The following is a 20,278-nucleotide window of genomic DNA, read 5'->3' as shown; positions in this document are numbered from 1 at the left end:
GTAGATAATGAGTTCATATGGTGACAGGAGGGTCACAGACAGGGGGTGGGGGATGGCCACAGTAAGAACTTCAGAGTTCCCTCTTCTGAGTCAGAGACAAGGACAAGAGCTTCCTGGGGCCTTCCAAGGCCACAGCTCAAGATTTTGGAAAAGAAGTAGATACGATGTGGCAGGAGGGGAGGAGGAGAGAGCTAGGCAGGTCAGCTGGGAGACAGCCCTCAGACTGTGGGCTGTAGATGGGTAACTGGGTAAGTCTTCTGAGGCCCTGAGCATCATGTGCTAATCTGAAAAATAAAGCTCATGACTCTGCAGTGGGCTATGTGAGGAACCTCCAAGATGTGCAAGGCAGAGCCCCAAGCAGCTCACGAGCACCTCTCACACATGGGTGCACCGGACACAGACTGCAAAGCCCCGCAACCTCCCTGGCCTTGTCTGGTCTCAGATGAACACATAGGGACACACAGCCACACCCATTGACCCTCCACAGGACAGAGCCCTGTTCCCAGAGAAGGGGACAGCAACTCAAGGGCCCTCCGTGCAGCTCACCTTGCTTCTGATCCTGACACGCTGGTAGAGATGCTCTGGGAATGGCTTCCGAGGGATGAAGCGGCCCATGCCCTTGCTGACACTGATGTTTCCATCCTCAAAGACAATCTTGCCCTGACTGATGACCACCAGGGGGGAGCCGTGGCACTCCATGCCCTCAAAGATGTTGTACTCCACAGTCTGTGAATGCAAAAAAGCCCAGAGTTACTTCTGTACCACAGCCAGGGTTTCCCCTACAGCTGCATGGCACGCATAGGATGATCTGTTGTATTTTCCAATGACTTTTTTTTCCTTCTCTCTGTGATAGTCTATCATACACAACAGACAATAAACAGTACTTGCTGGAACTGAATGTTAACACCTACCCCCAGGGCATCTTGAATGGAAGCTATGCTCCTCTGTAGACAATCACTGTGTACTTTCTGATTGTAACTTACGTTTCTGTGATGTTGTTATATTTTATGAGGGAGCGCTTCCTAACTAAAGTACACGGGCTTCCCTAAAACACTTGCAGTACACAGGCAAATCACGCCCCAAGGAATGAGCCCAGTCTGCACTGCCAGGTGGAAGTCGAGGAACGTTGCACACCTACAGTCTGAGCACAGGGCAAGATCATGCTGTTGCGGTCTCGTCTACTGAAAAGACAACAGGGCCTGCGAGGTGGCTCAGTGGGCAGCGTGCTTGCTGCCAAGCCTGACGACCTGAGTTCAATCTTTGAGACAAATGTGTGGATGAGAAGAACTCATTCCTTCACTGTGTCCCTGACCAGCACATCCCCTCCTCAAAGAAAAAGCAAGAGGATGGAGGGAGGGAGAGAGAGAGAGAGAGAGAGAGAGAGAGCAGAAGACCAGACTTTGGTTCCCAACACCCATACCAGGCAGCTCACAGCCCTATAACTACAGTTCCAGAGGGTCCAACTCCCTCTTCTGGCATCTGCAGGCTCTACTACATTAATCTCTCCACAGATACACACACATATATGTAATTAAAAAGTAAATTAAAATCTTTAAAAAAAAATAACAAGAAAGACAACAGAACATCTAAAACTCTGCGTTAGGTTTGTTGCTCTTGAAGAGGAAACTCAACTCCAGGAGCCAACCAACTGCCATGACCATAAGGCTTTTCACCTCCTCTTAACTGTGTTTATTTTTTTATCAATTATTTTTAAATTGGGTCATGTGTGGTTGAAAGCAATCAAGTGGTATGACATGTATCTGGTAGAGATGCTCTCTACTTCCGACTGATCGGAGTGCCTTAAAGGACTTCTGAATGTTAACTCTCTCTCTCTCTCTCTCTCTCTCTCTATATATATATATATATATATATATATATATATATATATATATATATCTTTCACACACACAAACACACACACACACACACACGCACGCACGCATGCTGGCTGCACATCATACAAGGCCGTATTCTCAGCAGCAGCATCCCGGAAGTCCTCAGCATGACTTGAGGCTGAGCGCTCTTTACAGTTCGTAAGCCGTTGAGCTGAGTCCCAACCTGCATTGGGACTACCACTGATCTACATACACTTCCCAACACCAAACAAATGGGATATTTCTATGTTTTTGCTAAGACACACTGTGTGTGCAGTCTCTATGTGTGATCACGTGATCTCCATCACCTGAAGAGGTGACACTAGGTTCCAGCTCTGGCAACTCTGAGTGTCCCTGATGCTGTGACAGTATCACAGGTATGCACATTACACCCTGGTGTCTGTCTTCCCCGAGGCAACACACACATCTGCACAACCTTACTGTGCAACTGTCTTAGTATTTATTAGTCTTACAGTATTTTCTCCACCTTGCAAAGAGCCTACCTTTCCTTCAGTGAGAGGCAGATTTCTGCCCCTAGTCCTTGCCCTGAGCTCTGTATCTTCTGCCGTGCTGTTTCCTTGGCTCTACAAACTATTTTTTTTTACTATTTTCTGTAGCCAGGTCATAAATTTCACTCTTGCAGTTTCCAAATTTTACTCCATGATTTCTATTCCAAACTTTCATTTTTAAAAGGTATGCTGGGGGCTGGAGTGATGGCTGAGGGGTATAAGCACTGGCTGCTCTTCTGGGGAATGCAATGGCCAGAAACTGACGTACCTTCCCTGTGTACATGGCCAAAGAAAGAGGCAGAGGGTAGGGAGCAGGTTCACAAACCATAGCAGCAGCCTGGCTGAGCCTGCTGAAGGCACCTCCCTGGAGTCTCTCCAGTGTGAGCTGCTGGTGCAGCCATGGGGCAGATTTGGAAAACCCTGAACCATTCTCTAGCCAGACGCTTCTGAAATGATGCAACACAACCATCACCCACCCAATCTAAAAGTGCCACGGGTGGGCTGGGACTTACTGATTTATGGCTTTTGGCTGTTATGGTCTTCATCTTATCTGGGTCCCAGATGACTACGTCAGCATCGGAGCCCACAGCGATCCGACCTTTCCTCGGGTACAGGTTGAAGATCTTGGCTGCGTTGGTGCTGGTGACGGCTACAAACTGGTTCTCATCCATCTTGCCAGTAGCCTGAAATCAAGACTCATGCATTGAGGAGAAGAACAGATAGGCACAGACCTGGGCCTTCCAATGGCGTCTACACAAATGGGCACCAGTCACCCTTGAGAGAAATCTGAACAGAGCAAGGGTGAAGGAGCTGCAGAGGAGGGCTGCTGATGCCTGTACAGGAGCCACTGTGATGGCCTATCAGTGGTTCTAGGCCCACTGGGTCCAGGAGGTGGCTCAGTTAGTAAAGTTTTCATGACCTAAGCATGAGGATCTTAGTCCAATCTCCAGAACTGATGTAAAAGGCCAGGCACAGCAGCCCAGACCTGTAATCTTAGCACTGGGGAGGGGGAAGACAGGAGTATCCCTGGGGCTCAGTAAGCAGCCAGACCCACACTTACTTGGTGAGCTTGAGGCCCGAGAGGGACCCTGTCTCAAAAAATAAGACAGGGAGGGGCTGGAGAGACAGCTTGGCGGTGAGGATTCCCAGCACCCACATGATGACTCACAAAAGTTCATAATTTCAATTCCAGCATCTCCAGGGCCACCTGCTTGCCTTCAAGGGCACCCAACAAGTGGTACACAGACATTAATACAGTCAAAACACCCATAACACAAAATATAAATAAATAAGTAAATAAGGCAGGGACTGGAAAGATGACTCAGCAAGTAAAGACACCTACTACAGAAAACTGATTCCCACAGGCTGTCCTCTGAATTTCATACCAGGCACCATGGCACATGAGCACCCACAAACATGCACACACACGCACACAAGCATACACACGCAAGCACACATGAAGATAGACACACGCGATTTTTAGAGCCCTTTTGATGAGCTAAAACCCACTTCCCTCCACCATCCACTTTTCCTCCTTCAGGACCATGACATCAGGAAGTGTGGACTCTACTGCCTGCGGCTAGTTTCCCATGAGTCCTCTGTACCCATCTCTACTTTCAGGTAAGAAAGACTTCAGAGCCTTGCGTCCATACCACTGGCTTGGATGGTCCAGGCAAGGTGCTTGTAGAAACTTCCAGGAGAGAAAGGGTGGACTTACCACTGCCTTGTCCCAGACAACGGTCATCCGCTCTTCTATACCATTGACACCCTCAGGGATCAGAGTGAAGTTGTCCTTGCCCACAGCCTTCTGAGCAGTACTGTAGGGACAGTGGCCACTACCTGTGACCTGCAAGTCTCCACTGGCAAGAGCATAAATGAGACAGAGTTACACTCACTGGAAATGGTTCACCCAGCACAGGATTGGAACTTTAAACACCATTGGCTCTATGTTAGTTCTGAAGGAGGCGCTGAGCACTGGGGATTTTACCTTGGTATTTTTTTTTCTAGTGTTCAAAATTGAAGCCAGGGTCTAACACATGCGAAACAATAAACTACCCAGCCCTATCTCAATAAACAATAATATAGTCAGTCATCCAACATCAGTCTGTCAACTCAAAACATGCCAGCACATCATCAGGAGCCTCCCATCTGCAACCCAAGCCTCACATCTCCTCCCGTCACAAGAGAGTCACACACACACACACACACACACACACACACACACACACATTGACATGTGTCTCTTGCAGTGAGGTTGCTGGCCTATGGCAGCTGGGCCCTCTCTACTGGGCTTACACAACAAATATTTGCTCGTGGGTAATAGTTGAGTGACATAGATCTCTGGGTTTTTCATTTTGCCCATTGAGACTTTGGACACAAGGAGCATTGGATGCATCTAGAGTCTGAGCCTAGAGGGCCAGGACCAGTGATGAGAGGACCGCGACTTGGTGGGTACACATGTAGGCTGATGCTGCCCTCTATTTTATAGTATCCAGATCCATAGGTCATTCGGATGCTAGACACATGCCTAGGAGCTGTCTTGTTCAGGACTGTTTAGCAAACCTACACCATACACATGCTCTGTGCCTGGAATAACGTGAGGCCACGGTGACAGACAACAGACCAGTGGCATGGTGGATGTAGGAACAGGGCCACAGCAGGTTGGGACAGGAGAAAGGAGTGCTGCAGTTGAGATGAGCTGCGGTTTTAAATCTGACGACCAGACAATACCTCTCTGAAAAGGAACCTTCCAGCAAAGGTCTGGACGCAGTTAATAAGCTGACTGAGAGACGTGTGAGAGAGTGTTGGGCAAAGTGCAGACCTCAAAGGCTCTGAGACGTTGGTTCTTTCTCGGGGTCAGGGGCCTGAGACTGTTTAAGCTGAGCAGAGAGCCAAGGGCAGACGGGAGGTGAAGTCAGCCTGGAGCGGGGATCAGGTGGAAGTCTAGTTAAGGAGTGGGGATCCAGGTCATGCTTTGCCTTCTGGACTCCACTTTGGGAGAAGAAATCATGGGATGGGTGGAAGGGGTCCTCCCTTGATCTCATTGACATTTAAAGTACCTAAGTACCTTGGACAGCACATGGGGGGGTGGCATTTTTGGAGGTCTGTGGAGGCAAGAGGCACCAGCACACTGAGCCAGAGTGGATGTGACCAAAGGTGAGAGACATCATCCGTTTCTGTGGACTGAGGTCATACTCCTGCCATGGAACGTTGGCAATGTCTGTGAGAGCACATCCCAGGAAGACGTGGACTCTTTATTTATTCTGAGGAAGCATCTGACATTCATAAGCTACAGCTTCGGTGCTGATTCAGTAATTGAGTTCTCCAGCAAATGGTGTCTACATCGTGTGGGAACAGAGATGTCCACACGGCGCCTATGCCAGAATCCCCGTGTTTGTCCACACAGTTCCTTATACTGGGAAGTCCTGCCTTATCGCCAAGTGCAGCCCTGACTCATCTCCTCCACAGAGCTCCAGCCATCCACCCTTGCGGTGGCAGTCTGCCTCTCTCTGCTCAGTGTGTGGTCTTGCAGAGCCCTCTTCTCGCACACTGACTGATGGAAGGAAGGGACTGCCGTGGCTGCCCTTCTACTGTGTGAAAAATACTATGCATCACCAGCAACGATGCTGATCACTGAACTGCTTTCCACCCACACTGAGGCACAACTAGCCCCGTACAAGCAGGCATCTGATTCTGTGCATGTGGCCAATGAGCAAGCTGAAGAAGGCACGGAGATTTTGCGTGTGCTCTGATGCCCAAGATGATGGAATCGGTGGTAAAGGCAAGATTTGAATCCTGGTCTCTTGTGCCCAGTCCTAGAGGCTATCAACCACACTAACTGCTTAGAACACAGCAGGTACATAAACAATACTCAATTGCTAGGAGCAGGTGGCCACTAAATGTGAGCTATCACTAAGCAAAACACACCCTTAGGTCCAGGAAGAATTGTTATAAACAATGTGGAATATTGTTTTCTGAGTGTAGACCCCAAACCTCCCTTCTCTAGTGTGTCTAACTAGCCTGTGGCTTCCAGCTACTGACTCCGCCCACAACCCCAGCCCTGTGTCCCCATCCCCATGGCTCTCACCAGGCCAGCAAGGAGGTCAAGTAGTCAGGAGTGGTGGGGTCTGGGCTCAGGGGAGGGGAAGTCACAAATGCAGCTGCCTTGGCCCAGTTCTTGCTCCAGTAGTGGGTGCCATCGGTTCCCAGGCTGGCGGCTATGGGCTCACCGAAGACAAGAGGGCCTTGAAGGGGCAAACATCAAGAGTGTGGTTATAGACAATAGTGTTGATCCTGACACAAAAGGAGGGTCTGCGACAGAGGAAACTGACTAGAAGCCTCGGGGGCAACACCACACAGTCCCCTTACTATGAGAGGCCAATTCTGTCGCCAGTTATAGCAGCTGTCCTGGCCAGCACTTATCCACATCCAGCTCCTCATGTCCCCATTGACTCTGGGACAATGCCTTCCTTCTTCTCAACCCACAACTGACTCTGTTCCCTTGGGTTATGTTTTAACGCCAAGCTCCCCGTGTGAGTCCTGAACAGAGCACGGGAGAGGGCCAAGCCCTCTCTAGAGCCCAGGTAATGGCCCAAATAAGTGGAGATGGATCCAGGAGGACCTGCTGGGCATTCCGGACTAATCATCAGCTTTGTGAGCCCAGAGAATGGCTCTAAAGTCAGAGAAGAAGCATGTGGTCTCACCTGGCCAATGGAGGTAGAAACAGGGAACACTATAAAGGAAGGAGCTGAGGCTCAGAGCTTGTTGGGGAGCTGTAGAGGTCTCTGACACTAGCAATCAAATCTAAAACCAACTCCAGACCACCCTTCCAGTATACCAGAGGCCACAGGCTGCTAGCTCCTGGCAGACCTCTGCCCTAGAGTAACCTGGCCAGCCGTCTGCCGCCCCTCAGGAGGATAAGCACCACCTGCCTTTCTTCCTGGCCAGTGCGATGATGTCCGCTGCACTCTTGCTCATGACCTTGGTGATGTACACAGGGCAATTGATCCGGCCTGCAATGGCAATAGCCCGGAACACAGCCTCGGCCTCCAGCTGGGGACACAGCAAATACAAAGGTCACAGGAGGAAGGAGGCAGCTATAAGTCTCCCGTTTATAAAGGGGGTGTAAAACAGATGAACAATGAGGAAAGTGAAAATGATTCTGCTGGGAGAGTTGGAGATAGAACAATGTCCTGTGATTGTTGGAAATACTCTGCAGGCTGTGTCAGAAGATTCTCCCAAGAGGACGCTGCGTCCAAAGGCACACAAAACAGTCATGTCAAATGACTGGCTGCTGTGACCCCTTGAGCATGATTCGTTTTGTCTCAGTCCCCTCTAGGCCAGCCGTGCTCTCAGGACCAGCAAGCCAAAGCACTGTTGTGATTTCTATTTCGGGATTTTAGTTTACACTCTGTGAAGGCTTCAGTCATGGCCTTAAGAGAGGTATGGTTTGACTGGGACTTTCTGTCTATTTTTTTGTCACCAATATACCAAGTCTTCATTAAAGATTCTCCCCAAATCAGGACACTGGGGTTGTGTGCAGAGCCCAGGGGTGATGCTCCTGGACTTTGGAGTGGGCAGAGCCTTTTCTGGCCTCTTTGATTGACTTGTGTCCTCCAGAGTCTTGGGAAGGAGCAGAGAGAAGGGAGAAGAGTAGGGTGGAGAGGGCAGAGCAGAGAGAAGGAGGAGGAGCTGGGTGCAGCTGAGCTGTTCTGTCCCAGCTGAAGGGCTGGGGAATGAGCACTTGGAAGCTACAGATAGCAGAGTGGGGAGCCCTTACCTCCTCGGGTCTGCTCAGAGCATGACCCTCGGGACCCGTGATGCCCATCTCCAGGATCCGTTTTTGTTCCTAGGAGACAAGGACCAATGAGACAGGCATTGTTGGACTAGCTGTAAGACACTCTAATATAGACAGACAGACAGACAGATGCGTGTGATTTACTACATATGTATATAATATATATGTGGTATATATGATATATAGTATATGTATATAATATATATATATATGTATATATATGTGTATATATATATAATATATATGTGTATATAATATATATGTGGTATATGTGATATGTGATATATGATATATAGTATGATAGATATATTCATTCTCTCGGTTCTGTCTGTTCTGTTCCTCTAGAGAAACCTGACTGATATAAGAGTCTAAGGAAATGGCTCAGCTGGTAAAGTGCTGACTACACAATAATGAGAATGAGTAAAATCCTCAGAAACCAAATTTTAACAAAGAAGCCGGGTGCCCATGGCCCTGAGGGGCACCACCCCTCCCTACTCGCAGGGCAATTTTGTTCAGAACCTCACAATGCAGAGGAGAAAACAGATCCCAGAAGCCACACGCCTTGCCAGTAGTCACAAGGCATCACACAGGGGAACATCTCTCATCTGCACATGTGATATGGCATCCAATGTTCAACTCCACCCTTCCCCACCCACTCATCTCACTAATGGAGGATGCACCCCTCTTTTACTGTCTGCTTTGTAGCAGGCCCCCTTTATGGTAGGAGGGAGAACCTTGTACCACTCACCTGAGCTATCAAATCTCCATTTTCTGCATGGACTAAGATCACAGCTCCCAAACCCTTAAGGAAGGTGAAGGCTTCATACAGCTAAAGAGGAGAGATGGGGCTGGTGAGAAATCAAGGTGTAGGAGTCTGTGCTCACTCCTGCAGCCTCTGTAGACCCCATGGGCTACCAGCTTCAGGATTAAGAGGTAGGAAGTTGGGTGGATAAAACCAATCAAAGGCAAAGAGTGTCACTATAACACAGTGGTTGTTAACCCTCCTAATGATGCAACCCTTTAATTTGGTTCATCATGTTGTGGCAACCCCTGTGGTGATTTGAATATACTTGGCCCAGGAGTGTCACTCTTAGGAGGTGTGGCCTTGTTGGAGTAGGTGTGGCCTTGTTGAAGGAAGTGTGCCTCTGTGAGGGTAGGCAATGAGACCCTCCTCCTAACCATGTGGGAGCCAGTCTTCTCCTAGCAGCCTTCAGATGAAGATGTAGAACTCTCAGCTCCTCTTGCACCATGCCTGCCTGGAAGCTGCCATGCTCCCACCTTGATGATAATGAACTGAACCTCTGAACCTGTAAGCCAGCGCCAATTAAATGTTGTCCGTAGAAGAGTTGCCTTGGTCATAGAGTCTGTTCACAGCAATAAAACCCTAACTAAGACAACCCCCAACCATAAAGTTATTTCATTGCTATTTCATACCTGTAATTTTGCTACTGTTATGAATCATAATATAAACACCTGATATGCAGGAAATCTGATATTTGACCCCCAAAGGAATCATGACCCATAGGTTGAGAAATACTGCTATAACTCCTGCCATCTTCTTTGTCTTCTTTCTAAGTACAAGACTGCTGCTCCTGGGACGCATACTTGCATATGTAAGGGGGGGGGGGGGGTCTCAGAGGCAGGAAACAGTCTGGAAGACCTCCAATGAGAGGCCCATGGCTGACATCCATGCCAGGTGCCTCAGTGGGTCAATGTAAGAAAAAAAGCACTAGTTATAATTCTACTCATTATACGACACTGCTTCCATGAACTACAACCAGCTCAATGCTTCTAGAGTACCCTGTGTCTGCTTAAAAGGCTCAAGGCATCCTAGGTAAGTGGTTGTCTGATCCAAGGTGCTTCTTTGGACTGGCTTCCATGCAAAGCTCACTGTCAGCACAGTTCTACAGTAATAGCCAAGGTGCAATTCCTAAGAGTCCTTGAATTTCACTTGTATGAAGTCACTCAACACACCAACAACCTCTGTAAGGTTGGGGATATTATGAGCCTCAGGCCCAGAGCTGGTGGGAAAGATCTTTCTAGCTGGTCAGCAAGCAACAGGTGTGGTAAGCTGGCATTGGCATCCACAGCTTCCTCTAGGAGGTAGAGGGCTCCACTGACGGAGGAAGGGTGGGTGTTAGCAGCAGGCCTGCCCTTGGAAACACACAATGGTGTCTCACAATTTTTAAATGAGAAAACAGAGAGTCTGACTTCCTCAGTGCCTTGCATTATTTGAGGAAGGCCACAGCTCACTCCTGCAGAGCCAGTGGGATATTCCCCAGCCTTCTCTGGGCCCCAAGGCCAATTGTCCGGCCTATAGGAAGGACGTGTCCAGAAGATGACTTCTGAATGTCTACAATGGGCTCCAAGCAGCTATTTGTTAATGAGCTGCCCATAGAATGCTGGAGAAGAGCTATGTGAGGGACACCCACCTAGGACCCCAACTTCCATATCTTTTAAGGAATGAACAAAGGTAGAAGAAGGCGAATGATCACTCTGCACTTAGTGCTGGGAGTGACTCCATGAAAGCTGGCTCTGGCCTGCGCAGATGAAGGGAAGCTGTAGCAGAGCCTACCTGGCTGTCAGACATCTGGTACAGGTCCTTATACGCCATGTAGACTTGGAAGGAGTTGACACCTATTGCAAGATAAGATGGAGAAAAACATATCTGAGTAGCGACAAAGGTCTTTGCAGAAAATCAAATGACCTGGTACTCGGTAGCAACTACCAAGAGAGACGATGCCATAGGGTCCACAGTGTGGCACCAAACACAGCATAAGGGTGGCAGTCAGTCCCTGGAGCCTTCTGGGAAAGATCAAACTTGAGCTTGATCTGAGGGTAAAGGGAAGAGGGAGCAGGTAGAGAAGAAGATCAGGAACTGTGCAAAAGAGAGAGGGGTGTGCATGGTGGGGCTATCATCCTTTCTACAAAGTGTCTTCCTCCAGCTGATGCAAAGAAAGCATGTGCTTCCTGACCCCTTCTTTGTATTGTAACACAGATACACAAGATGAAGTTTCATGTCATAATCAGTACAAACCATACTCTGGTGTGTGACACAAAGTTGCAATCAACTTCTGTGTCTAGTGCATAACCCTTCCCCATTGCGGGGGCGGGGGGGCGGGTACCATGAAACTCAGCCTGCGATAGAGAGACAGCCCTGGAAACAGAGGACACACGAGTATGGAACAGGCTGGGGAATCCTGCCAGGACTCTAGGCAGAAAGGCTAGGCAGGGATTTAAAAAGGAAGAAAGGAAGGGCAAGACTTGGTTGTGAGGAGCAGTTTGCGGAAGCATGGGACAGACTTGAGAGGGCTAGTCTCTCATTCTTCAAGTTGTTTGAGGACAGAGGCCATGGATCTTGGGTCATGTAGCCTTGCTCCTCTGGGACCTGTGATGTGTGACTCAGGTTTGTAGGTAGAGTGTGAAAACATTTGGAGAAGATTAAGAGAACCTGAAAATATTAAAGGGGATGAGACTTCTACTCAGCAACAGAAATGTCAAGTGAGGTGTCCAATGTTAGAAAACAAGCATTACAAAAATTCCTTCTCTTAAAATAATGGGAATAATTAGAAATGAAAATTGTTTTCCAAGATTAGTATAAAAATACCATGGACTAAGCAAGTATATTCAAGTAAAAATATCACAGCTAGTACATGCATGAGGCCAGCATAAATACGACATTAAGAGACTGCATTCATGGCAGAGATGGGCCTTTCTGAAAATATAAAACCTCGATATAGTCATAGACACCAAAGCAATATCACTGTCACCAGGGCTCAGGGAGGACAGCGAGATCACGATGGCGGGTTCTCCTGTGACCACTGTGCACGCAGTAAAAGTCAAAGCAGCCATCATGCAAGGTCCATGCCTTCCAGACAGCAGACCACACACTGAGCATGCAGCAAGAGTCACAGTAGACATCATGGAAGGACCATGCCTTCCTGCCAGCAGAGCATGCACAGACACTGGGACTCTGAACTGATGAGAGGAACGGGGACAATCGAGTAGTCGCACGGGGCAAATCTGCACAAAGCATGAGTATAATTAGCAATTGAAGACCTGTGATGAAAGCTACAATGATACCCTGGCTTGAAATTAGCAAGGGCATCACAAATGCAGTGATACCCAGTGGTACAACACTCGGGACCCAGGGACACTAATGTGTCCCTGCGGCTGCACGGATGGGAGCATCTTTCAGGAAATCAATTGATCATAAGAGTCACAGTCCTGGAAAAAGTGCTAAAGCCTTCACATTTTGTGATTTTCTTTCTTGAGGTCTAAGAAATCATAAAAATCCCAAACTACAGCTTGAGCATGAAGAGACTCACCAGAACACAATTTATAATAACACAACCAGAATACTTAAATACCCACTTAAAACAAACCAGTTGAGCAAATTAGCCATTGCATTTCATAAATGGCGTCATTAAAAAGTTACTGATGGAGGGCAATGTCACTCATGAAACATTAAGTGAAGAGAAAGATTCCAAATTACAATGACTGCACATCCATATAAGGGAAAAACCTCTGACATGGACAGAATGTGGAGACGGTAAAGTTCAACCAATGTCACACTGAGATCGGAAGCAGAACCGGAGGGGGAAGCGTTTGCTTTTCTGAGTTTTATGCATTAGGAACAATGATACTTTTATAATTAGAAAACATAACCTGTATTGTAAACATTAAAAATGTACCCAGCACCCCTTGAAGCCTCTGCAGTACAGGAGGGACCTCTGGAAGATCCCCTATGGACTGACCACTCATGTCTCCACCTTGTTCCATCCTCCTGCCAGTCCTTGTTTTCCACCTGTCTCTCTGGCCCATTTCTACTCAATACGATAAACAGCTAGACATGTCTGCAATGAGCAGGGTCACCTGGTGTGCGTTCCAACAGAGGGGAACCAAGTGGGATACCAAGATGTCTACCCACAAAAATTATTCACAGAGCCAGCCAGACAAATCAGAGAGCAACGCAAAGGCTGTGCCCCCACAAGGTCAGACTCGGCTTCAGGTATTTAGGAATAAAGCGATTCTGACAGGCTAAGGGGAAAGAGCTCTGCTGCGCTGATTTGTGAGGAAGAGCATTTGGCAGGCAGAAAAGGGACACTCCAGTGGGAGAAATGGCTTGAGCAGAGGCCAGTAGCAAGGCAGGTGACAAGGGATTGCAACCATAGTGCCAAGTGCCAAGAAAGTAAAGCTAGACCTGAAAAGGCCTTCTGTGTCAGGCTATGGAGATAGGACTTATTCTGTGGGATAGGAATGCTCTCTCAAGGTTTCAAAGAATACAGACTCCCTGAAACAGGAGTGCATCCTTCCATCTATTTACAGAAGTGTGTAGCTCTAAGCTGTGCTCACAGAAGAGGGTGAAGGGATTGTATGGCCCATTCTGGGTTTTCACTGACCTTTGTCCTGCACCAGCACCTCCAGCTCTTCCCGAACACCATCATACCAGCTTGTGATGTCCACGTGGAGGGAATAGTCACAGCAGGATTTGGTGTCTGCTGCTTCGTGCCATTTCTCAAAGGAAGTCAACAAGCTGGACCCAGGTTCAGGAACAACGTGGTCAACTGGGATAGAGAGACATGTGGCATGATGCTCAAAGCCCAAGATGTTCCAACAGTGGCCACATCACCCCCACCACTATCCCATCAGTATTACCATCGCTGTCACAATCACCATTCAACACTATCACCATCATTCCCATAAGTATCACCATACAACCACCATCATCACCACCACTACCACTATCACCATGACCATAACCCACAATCATAACCCATAACCATCATCATATTCCCACCATCATGCCCATGAATAGCACCACTGTGGTAGTTTGAATGAGAAGTCTTCCATAAATCTCTAGCATTTGTATACTTGTTCCCCATTTGGTGGCTGTTTGGGGAATATTAAGAGGTGTGACTTGTGGGAGGAAGAACACTACTGGGAGTGGGATTTGAAGTTCCAAAAAATTCTCCTGCCATTTCCAATATGCACTCTGCCTGCTGCTCATAATCAAGACGTGAGCTCTCAGCTGTTCCCGCCACCATGCCTTCATTATGCCATCAAGGACTCTAACCCTCTGAAATTATAACTGCAATTAAGCACTTTCTTTTATAAGGTGCCTTGGACATAGTATTTTGTCACAACAGTAAGTAACCAAGTTAGAAATTGATAGTGGGTCATGGGAGATTGCTGAGACATATCTGACTGTGTGGCTCTGAGGAGGAATGTGGAAGACTGAGCCTTTGGGCTGGAAAAGCAGATGGATTCCATAAGCTGAGCATAATGAGTCAGCCTAGTAGGGCTTGGGAGACAGCAGTGCTAAGAGCTATCGATGTGGAAGCTCATCTCAAGAGAGGAACGAGGACTTTAGCAGCCACTGGGCTAGCAGTCATTCCTGTGATATTTTGGCAAAGAATCTGCCTGTCATTTGGCCCTGACCTAAGAATTTTCCTGAAGCTAAACTAAAAAGGAATAGATGAATTTCTTTGGTGGAGGAGATTTCAAAACACCCTAGTGTTGACTCTGTCTTGTGGTTATTAGTAATCACTCTTGTTCAGCTTTACAGTGCAGAAGAGTAAGAAGTGCAAAGTGAAATACAAAATCCACAATATGTGGAGAAGCAAGCAACAGGGAAGTTGATGTTGGACCCAAGGCTTACACTGGAAGAGATAAGGAAATCAGGGAAAAGCCTGAGATGAATTGGAATAATGGAGGGATTCCCTCATGGTTAGACCCCATCTAGCTGAGCTTTCAACTTGTGAAGGAAAAAAGGCCTATGGGTTTAAAAAGCAACAACAAATGAACTTTGAACTTTTAAACTTTTGAGACTGTGAATGTGAAACTACTACAAGAACTTTGAAGTTTAACCAAATGCAGGCTTCATTATGATATGGCCACAAGTCTACAGGGACCAGAGAATGGATTGTGGTACTTTGAAGGAAATGTCCCCCATAAGACTTGGACATCTGAATACTTGGCCCCCCATGTGCTAGAACTATTTGTGGAGGTTTAGGAGATATGACCTTGTTGGAGATGTGTCACTGGGTGTAGACTTTGAGGTTTCAAAAGACTCATCCCATTTCAATGTGCCCTCTACCCTCTGCTTGCAGATCAAGATGTGGGCTCTCAGCTATTGCAGCTGCCATTACTTTGCTCTGCCACTGTTGACATAACACTCTGAAACTGTAAGCCCAACTGTGGTGGTTTGAATGAAAATGGCCCCCAGAGACTCATAGGGAGTGGTACTATTGGAAGGTGTAGCTTTGTTGAAGCAGGTGTGGGCTTGTTGAAGGAAATGTGTCACAGGGGATGAGCTTTGAGGTTTCAGAAGCTCAAGCCACAGCGGATGGCTCATTCTCTCTTCATGCTGCCTGTGGATCGAGATTTAGAACCTCTCAGCACCTCTTCAGTACCATGTCTACCTGCATGCCACTAGGCTTCCCACCATGCTGATAATAGACTATACCTCTGAGTGATAAGCCAGTCCCAATGAAATACTTTCCTTTATAAGAGTTGCTGTGGTCATCATGGTGTCCCTTCACAACAAAATAGAAGACCTAATTAAGACACCAACTAAAGTCTTTTATAAGATGCCTTGGTCGTGGTGTTTTATCACAGAAATAGAAAAAGTAAGTAAATAGGAAACTACCATCACCACCACCATCACCACCACAATATGCCCACATCAATATCACCACTACCATCACCACGACCAATATCACCACCCCGTCAACTCCATCATATCTGTTATATCACCACCGTTGCTAACACTATCTTCATCATCAATACCACTATCAAAATCAGGTCCATTGATATCTTCACTATCATCACCACCATCACTACCTTTGCCACTGTCATCTCCATCACTATCAATGCCAGGGTCCACCATTAGGAATATTAACCCTAATACCTAGCCTGCAGGTAGGGAAACTGAGGCTCCTCAAGGCTGAGTCCTAGCCCATCCTTGTTTAGTTTCTGAAGATCAGTTCCAAGCTCACTCTGGTCTAAAGTCCTGGTTCATCCACTCTCCTAGCCAGTGAGCGGGTTAAAGAGCTATTCATTTAAAAAGACATAAACTTGACTTGACTTGTCAGCCAAGCTAGGTGAGAGTTGGTTCTCACAGCTCAGATGGCTCTGCTGTCAATTGACATATGTAGTCTCTTGTATACACTGCAGGAATAGGTAAGGCTGGGCAGCTTGAAAGTAAGCTTTCTGGAAGCAGAGCTTGACAAATGATTATCGTAAGTCTTGCCTTTTAAAAGAAAACCTCATAGCAACGGGACCCAAGCAAAAGCAGGCACTCACACAAAGCAAAGCAGAGGGAGCAGGCATACCTCATTGGACTGGTATTAGTCATCCCCGAAGCTTTCTGCCTTCTCCAGTGTCTCCCTGCCTCGCTGGGGCAGACAGTTCTTCAGGGAAGTTGGACCTGGCTCTGAGACTTAGTGCAGCCAATATGAGTAGAAATGAGAGCGAGGGAAAGGCTGCTGTTGCAAGAAGAGGTGAGAGGTCTCAAAGACCATCCTGCTTACTGGGATGAGCCATGAATAGGATGTAGTGCATTTGCATGGGTTCCATAGAGGGAGTGCCCCAGTGCCCTGATCCAGCTATAGCCTGGCGTGACCACTGCAGCGCTACCCTCCTGTCCACATATATGAGTGCAGAATAGTAAATGGGGCTTCAGATTCAGCATAAATGTGACCTGAGTAGGTCCATCAAGTATTTATGTGTCTGAAGCTGGGTCCCCAGGGTTCCCATGCTGGAGCTTTTGAGAGGTGGAGCCTAATGGAGGATGACTGGGACACTACATTTTTGTACTGGTAGAAGGTACTGATGCAGGGATCACTCAGTGAGCTGATGCCTTTGATAAAGAGAGTGAGCCCTGCCTTGTGATCTCCTCCCATCACACTTGGCATTCATAGGATGGTGACATTTGCCAGAAGTATGTGACTCAGGAGACCCTCAACAGAGGCTGAATTTTCACGAGTCATTTTAAGACAAGCAACCATAAGGAACAGTTTAGCACCCTGGGACTCCACTTTGCTTGGGCTAAGCACAGCCTTAAGTAATATTCATATCAATAACTAATAATTTACTTGGTAGCCTGAGATTCTCACCTGCACATGCTACACACACACACACACACACACACACACACACACACACACACACACCACTCTAAATAACACACCTAGCAACCTGTTAGCAGCCTAGGAATCCAGCTGCATTGAGCTGCATGCACACCCCTCTCAGAGCAATGGAAGAGATTTTTTTCCTTCCCTTAACAACCATTAGTCTTAGGTTCTATTCATTCATGGACTCCTTATACCCAGGTAGGAGACCAGAAAGGCCTATTCAGTCTGAACTGGTTCAGGGTGCAGTATAGTAAAGCAAACTCAAAGGGAACTTTTAGGTAGAATCTCCTCTTTACCACCTTATGCCTACGCATGCTTGGAAGTGTATGTGATTAAAATCAGATCCATTGTGGTAAGGGCTTTGTACAGTAGAAAAGTAAGCATGTGATCTACACTATCAGTCACAACAGAACCACCTTCACCATGGCCCTTAGCAACCAGAACTCCCTGAACCCCCGTAAGAAGAACAATAATGTTCCCTGAACAATAATGGGGCCCTTGGGTGTCTTCCTCTTGCCTTCCCAGGGGACTCTGACCTGTTCTCTAACTCTGCTTTAAATAACAATTCGTCGCTACTTTTTGCAAACCTATGAGAGCTTTTGTTTCAAGTCCTTGAATAAGAGGCCAAGAACCTGCAAACGCCCAATCTGAACACATCACAAGGGTGACAATTTCACTCAGATACACAGTAAAATAACTTTTAGAGAGTTAACCTCCACCATGTTTGAACTCTTTTTGTTCTGGACCAGAGCACCCATGAAGATGATCTATATTTATCGTGGTAGGGTGTGACAAGGAGTTACATGGAATCCTGAGAACAGGGCCAGATGCATTGAGCACCAGTGTGTACTGATGTGGAGGGCAGGGCTCATGGACCATCTCCCCAAGGCCAGGGAAAGTGCCACTCACTGATCATCGTGGTTCCACCTGCCAGCGCTGCTTTAGTGCCCTGGAAGAAGTCATCAGCCGAGGTCATGCCCTGGGAGGGCTTCTGCAGGTAAGTGTTGACATCAATGCCACCGGGAATGACCATTCGGCCATTCGCCTCGATGGTCTTCACTCCACCAGGAACAATCAGGTTCTCTCCTATTTGTCTAGAGGCAAATAACGAAGAAATTGTGGGTTGGTTTTGTTTGGTTGGTTTTGGGTTTTGTTTGTTTGTCTGTCTGTTTGTTTGTTTGTCTGTTTGTTTGCACAGACTGTACAGTGTCAGCCCCTCAAAGTACGTGTTCCCCACCCAAGCTGACTCAGGGTACTGGGCTGAGAAGAAGGATCAGGCATAGCATTCTCAAGGGCTCAGAGCCTGCTATCTAATATTCGAATGCAGCATAGTACAAATTCAGAAGCACGGGAGGGCTAGCCATTTGGCTGGGCTATTTAGGAGACTCCAGGAGGGGAGATGGCAGAGCAAGAAGAAACTGTCCTCTCTACCAAGTGGTCAGCCCTAGGGAACTTTACACGGTTTTGACAGTTCCCTAAGGGTTACAGAGAAGAGTCACTGAGTGAGGCAGCAGCAGGATCATTAGTTCCACAGGATTTCACCAACACTTAAGTACTGAAATGTGTCCCCCTAACATCCCTATGTTATGGCTTCAACCCTCAGCAACTTAGAATATTTCTGTAATAAAGGCAAGGTCTTCACAGAGATAAAACAGGTCTCTAGGGTGGGCCCGAATCCAAAAGGACTAGGATTAATTTAAAAAGACATAAGGAGGAAGGCAACCGAATCTCCCTACACAACTGTGATGCCTATGAAGTTTATCAATGGTCAGTATGCATATAAACCTAGATCAATGATCAGAAGTGGCAGGCATGTCTCGGTGGTAATCAGCAGCTCTCTTATTGGACTTAAGAACTGTTCAATAAGAGGAGAAAACCATGTCTGGGACTGAAAACTTAGCCAACAACCCAGAGCTAGGAAATCATGGATCTTGGAGAAGAACGTAAGGTCACTATTAAATTAGAATAATTCCTAAAAGCAATCTGCACATTTGTCCTTATACCCACAGATAAGCATCATCCTTGACCTTCGACTAAGAAGTGTCTCTTCGCACAGATAGAGAATACTACAGAACCACAGCCAGGCAAAATGCAGAGCTGTGGAGGCCAGAGCTGTGGACACTTCTACAAAACACTCCTACACGCAAAGCTCAGGAAACACTGCAGAAGAGGGACTGGGAAAACTGTGAGAGTCAAAGGATCAGGGCGTTTGTTCTGAGATTGTGTCTTCTAGGAATGTCATAGTCTCAGAAAGTCTCACTGACATGGCGGTCCAAACCTGAGCTGAACAAGGATGACACCAATGGACATGCCGAAGGGGACAGGGAAAGGTTCACAAGGCCTCATCCCTACACAAAGAACTACCGGCAACTAAGGGATGCTGAGGAGAGGAGAGATGGTCTTCCCAGGGAAATGCACACCAACTGGATACCCGATACCAAATGGTCAACCCTGGAAACATAGATACAGGAAACACTGTATAGACTAAGCGGGTTATATTTGGGAATATATATGTATATATACATACACACAATGTAATAATAATTAATGAAGAAAGAGGCCATGGATTTGAAAGCAAGTAAGAGGGAGAGTTTGGAGGGAGGAAAGAAAAAGGGAAGAAATTTAATTATGCTAATCTCAAAATTAATATAAAATAACATACATTTTTAAAAAGATGTTAGGACAATGGAGCACACGGGGTGATAATCCTGAGAGGACACAGGGCAAAGATATTATCTACAAACAAGAGAAGCCTTCTTAGAGGGACCTGCCTTATCTTGATCTGGGACTTGAGCTGAACATTGAACAATGTGTGTGTGTGTGTGTGTGTGTGTGTGTGTGTGTGTGTGTGTTTGTGTGTGTGTGTGTGTGTTAGTTACAGCTCTGGGTTGTGGGACAGTGCTACACACACTGGGCACAGCTCCCTCCCCGTAATGAAGCAATCACAGCACATCTGTGAAC

The 20,278-nt window shown here is 47.1% G+C and overlaps 1 protein-coding gene across 2 annotated transcripts in view; it reads right to left on the bottom strand.

The window, feature by feature from the left end:
• Nucleotides 1–20,278, bottom strand: part of Crmp1 (collapsin response mediator protein 1) — a 50,106-nt gene that overhangs the window by 5,070 nt on the left and 24,758 nt on the right. For both annotated transcript variants that reach the window (NM_001136058.2, NM_007765.4), the window contains exons 3-12: nt 18,227–18,411; nt 13,583–13,747; nt 10,756–10,817; nt 8,929–9,009; nt 8,163–8,231; nt 7,315–7,435; nt 6,471–6,627; nt 4,101–4,242; nt 2,896–3,066; nt 547–726 (exon numbers count right to left, since the gene is read on the bottom strand). In NM_001136058.2, the coding sequence (NP_001129530.1) occupies nt 547–726; nt 2,896–3,066; nt 4,101–4,242; nt 6,471–6,627; nt 7,315–7,435; nt 8,163–8,231; nt 8,929–9,009; nt 10,756–10,817; nt 13,583–13,747; nt 18,227–18,411 (1,333 nt within the window). The remainder of the gene's footprint in view (nt 1–546; nt 727–2,895; nt 3,067–4,100; nt 4,243–6,470; nt 6,628–7,314; nt 7,436–8,162; nt 8,232–8,928; nt 9,010–10,755; nt 10,818–13,582; nt 13,748–18,226; nt 18,412–20,278) is intronic.

This window comes from Mus musculus, chromosome 5 (assembly GCF_000001635.26).
Source record: "Mus musculus strain C57BL/6J chromosome 5, GRCm38.p6 C57BL/6J".
NCBI lineage: Eukaryota > Metazoa > Chordata > Mammalia > Rodentia > Muridae > Mus > Mus musculus.
The sequence above is the reverse complement of the archived record's forward strand: the minus strand, read 5'-3'. Positions and strand labels throughout refer to the sequence as shown.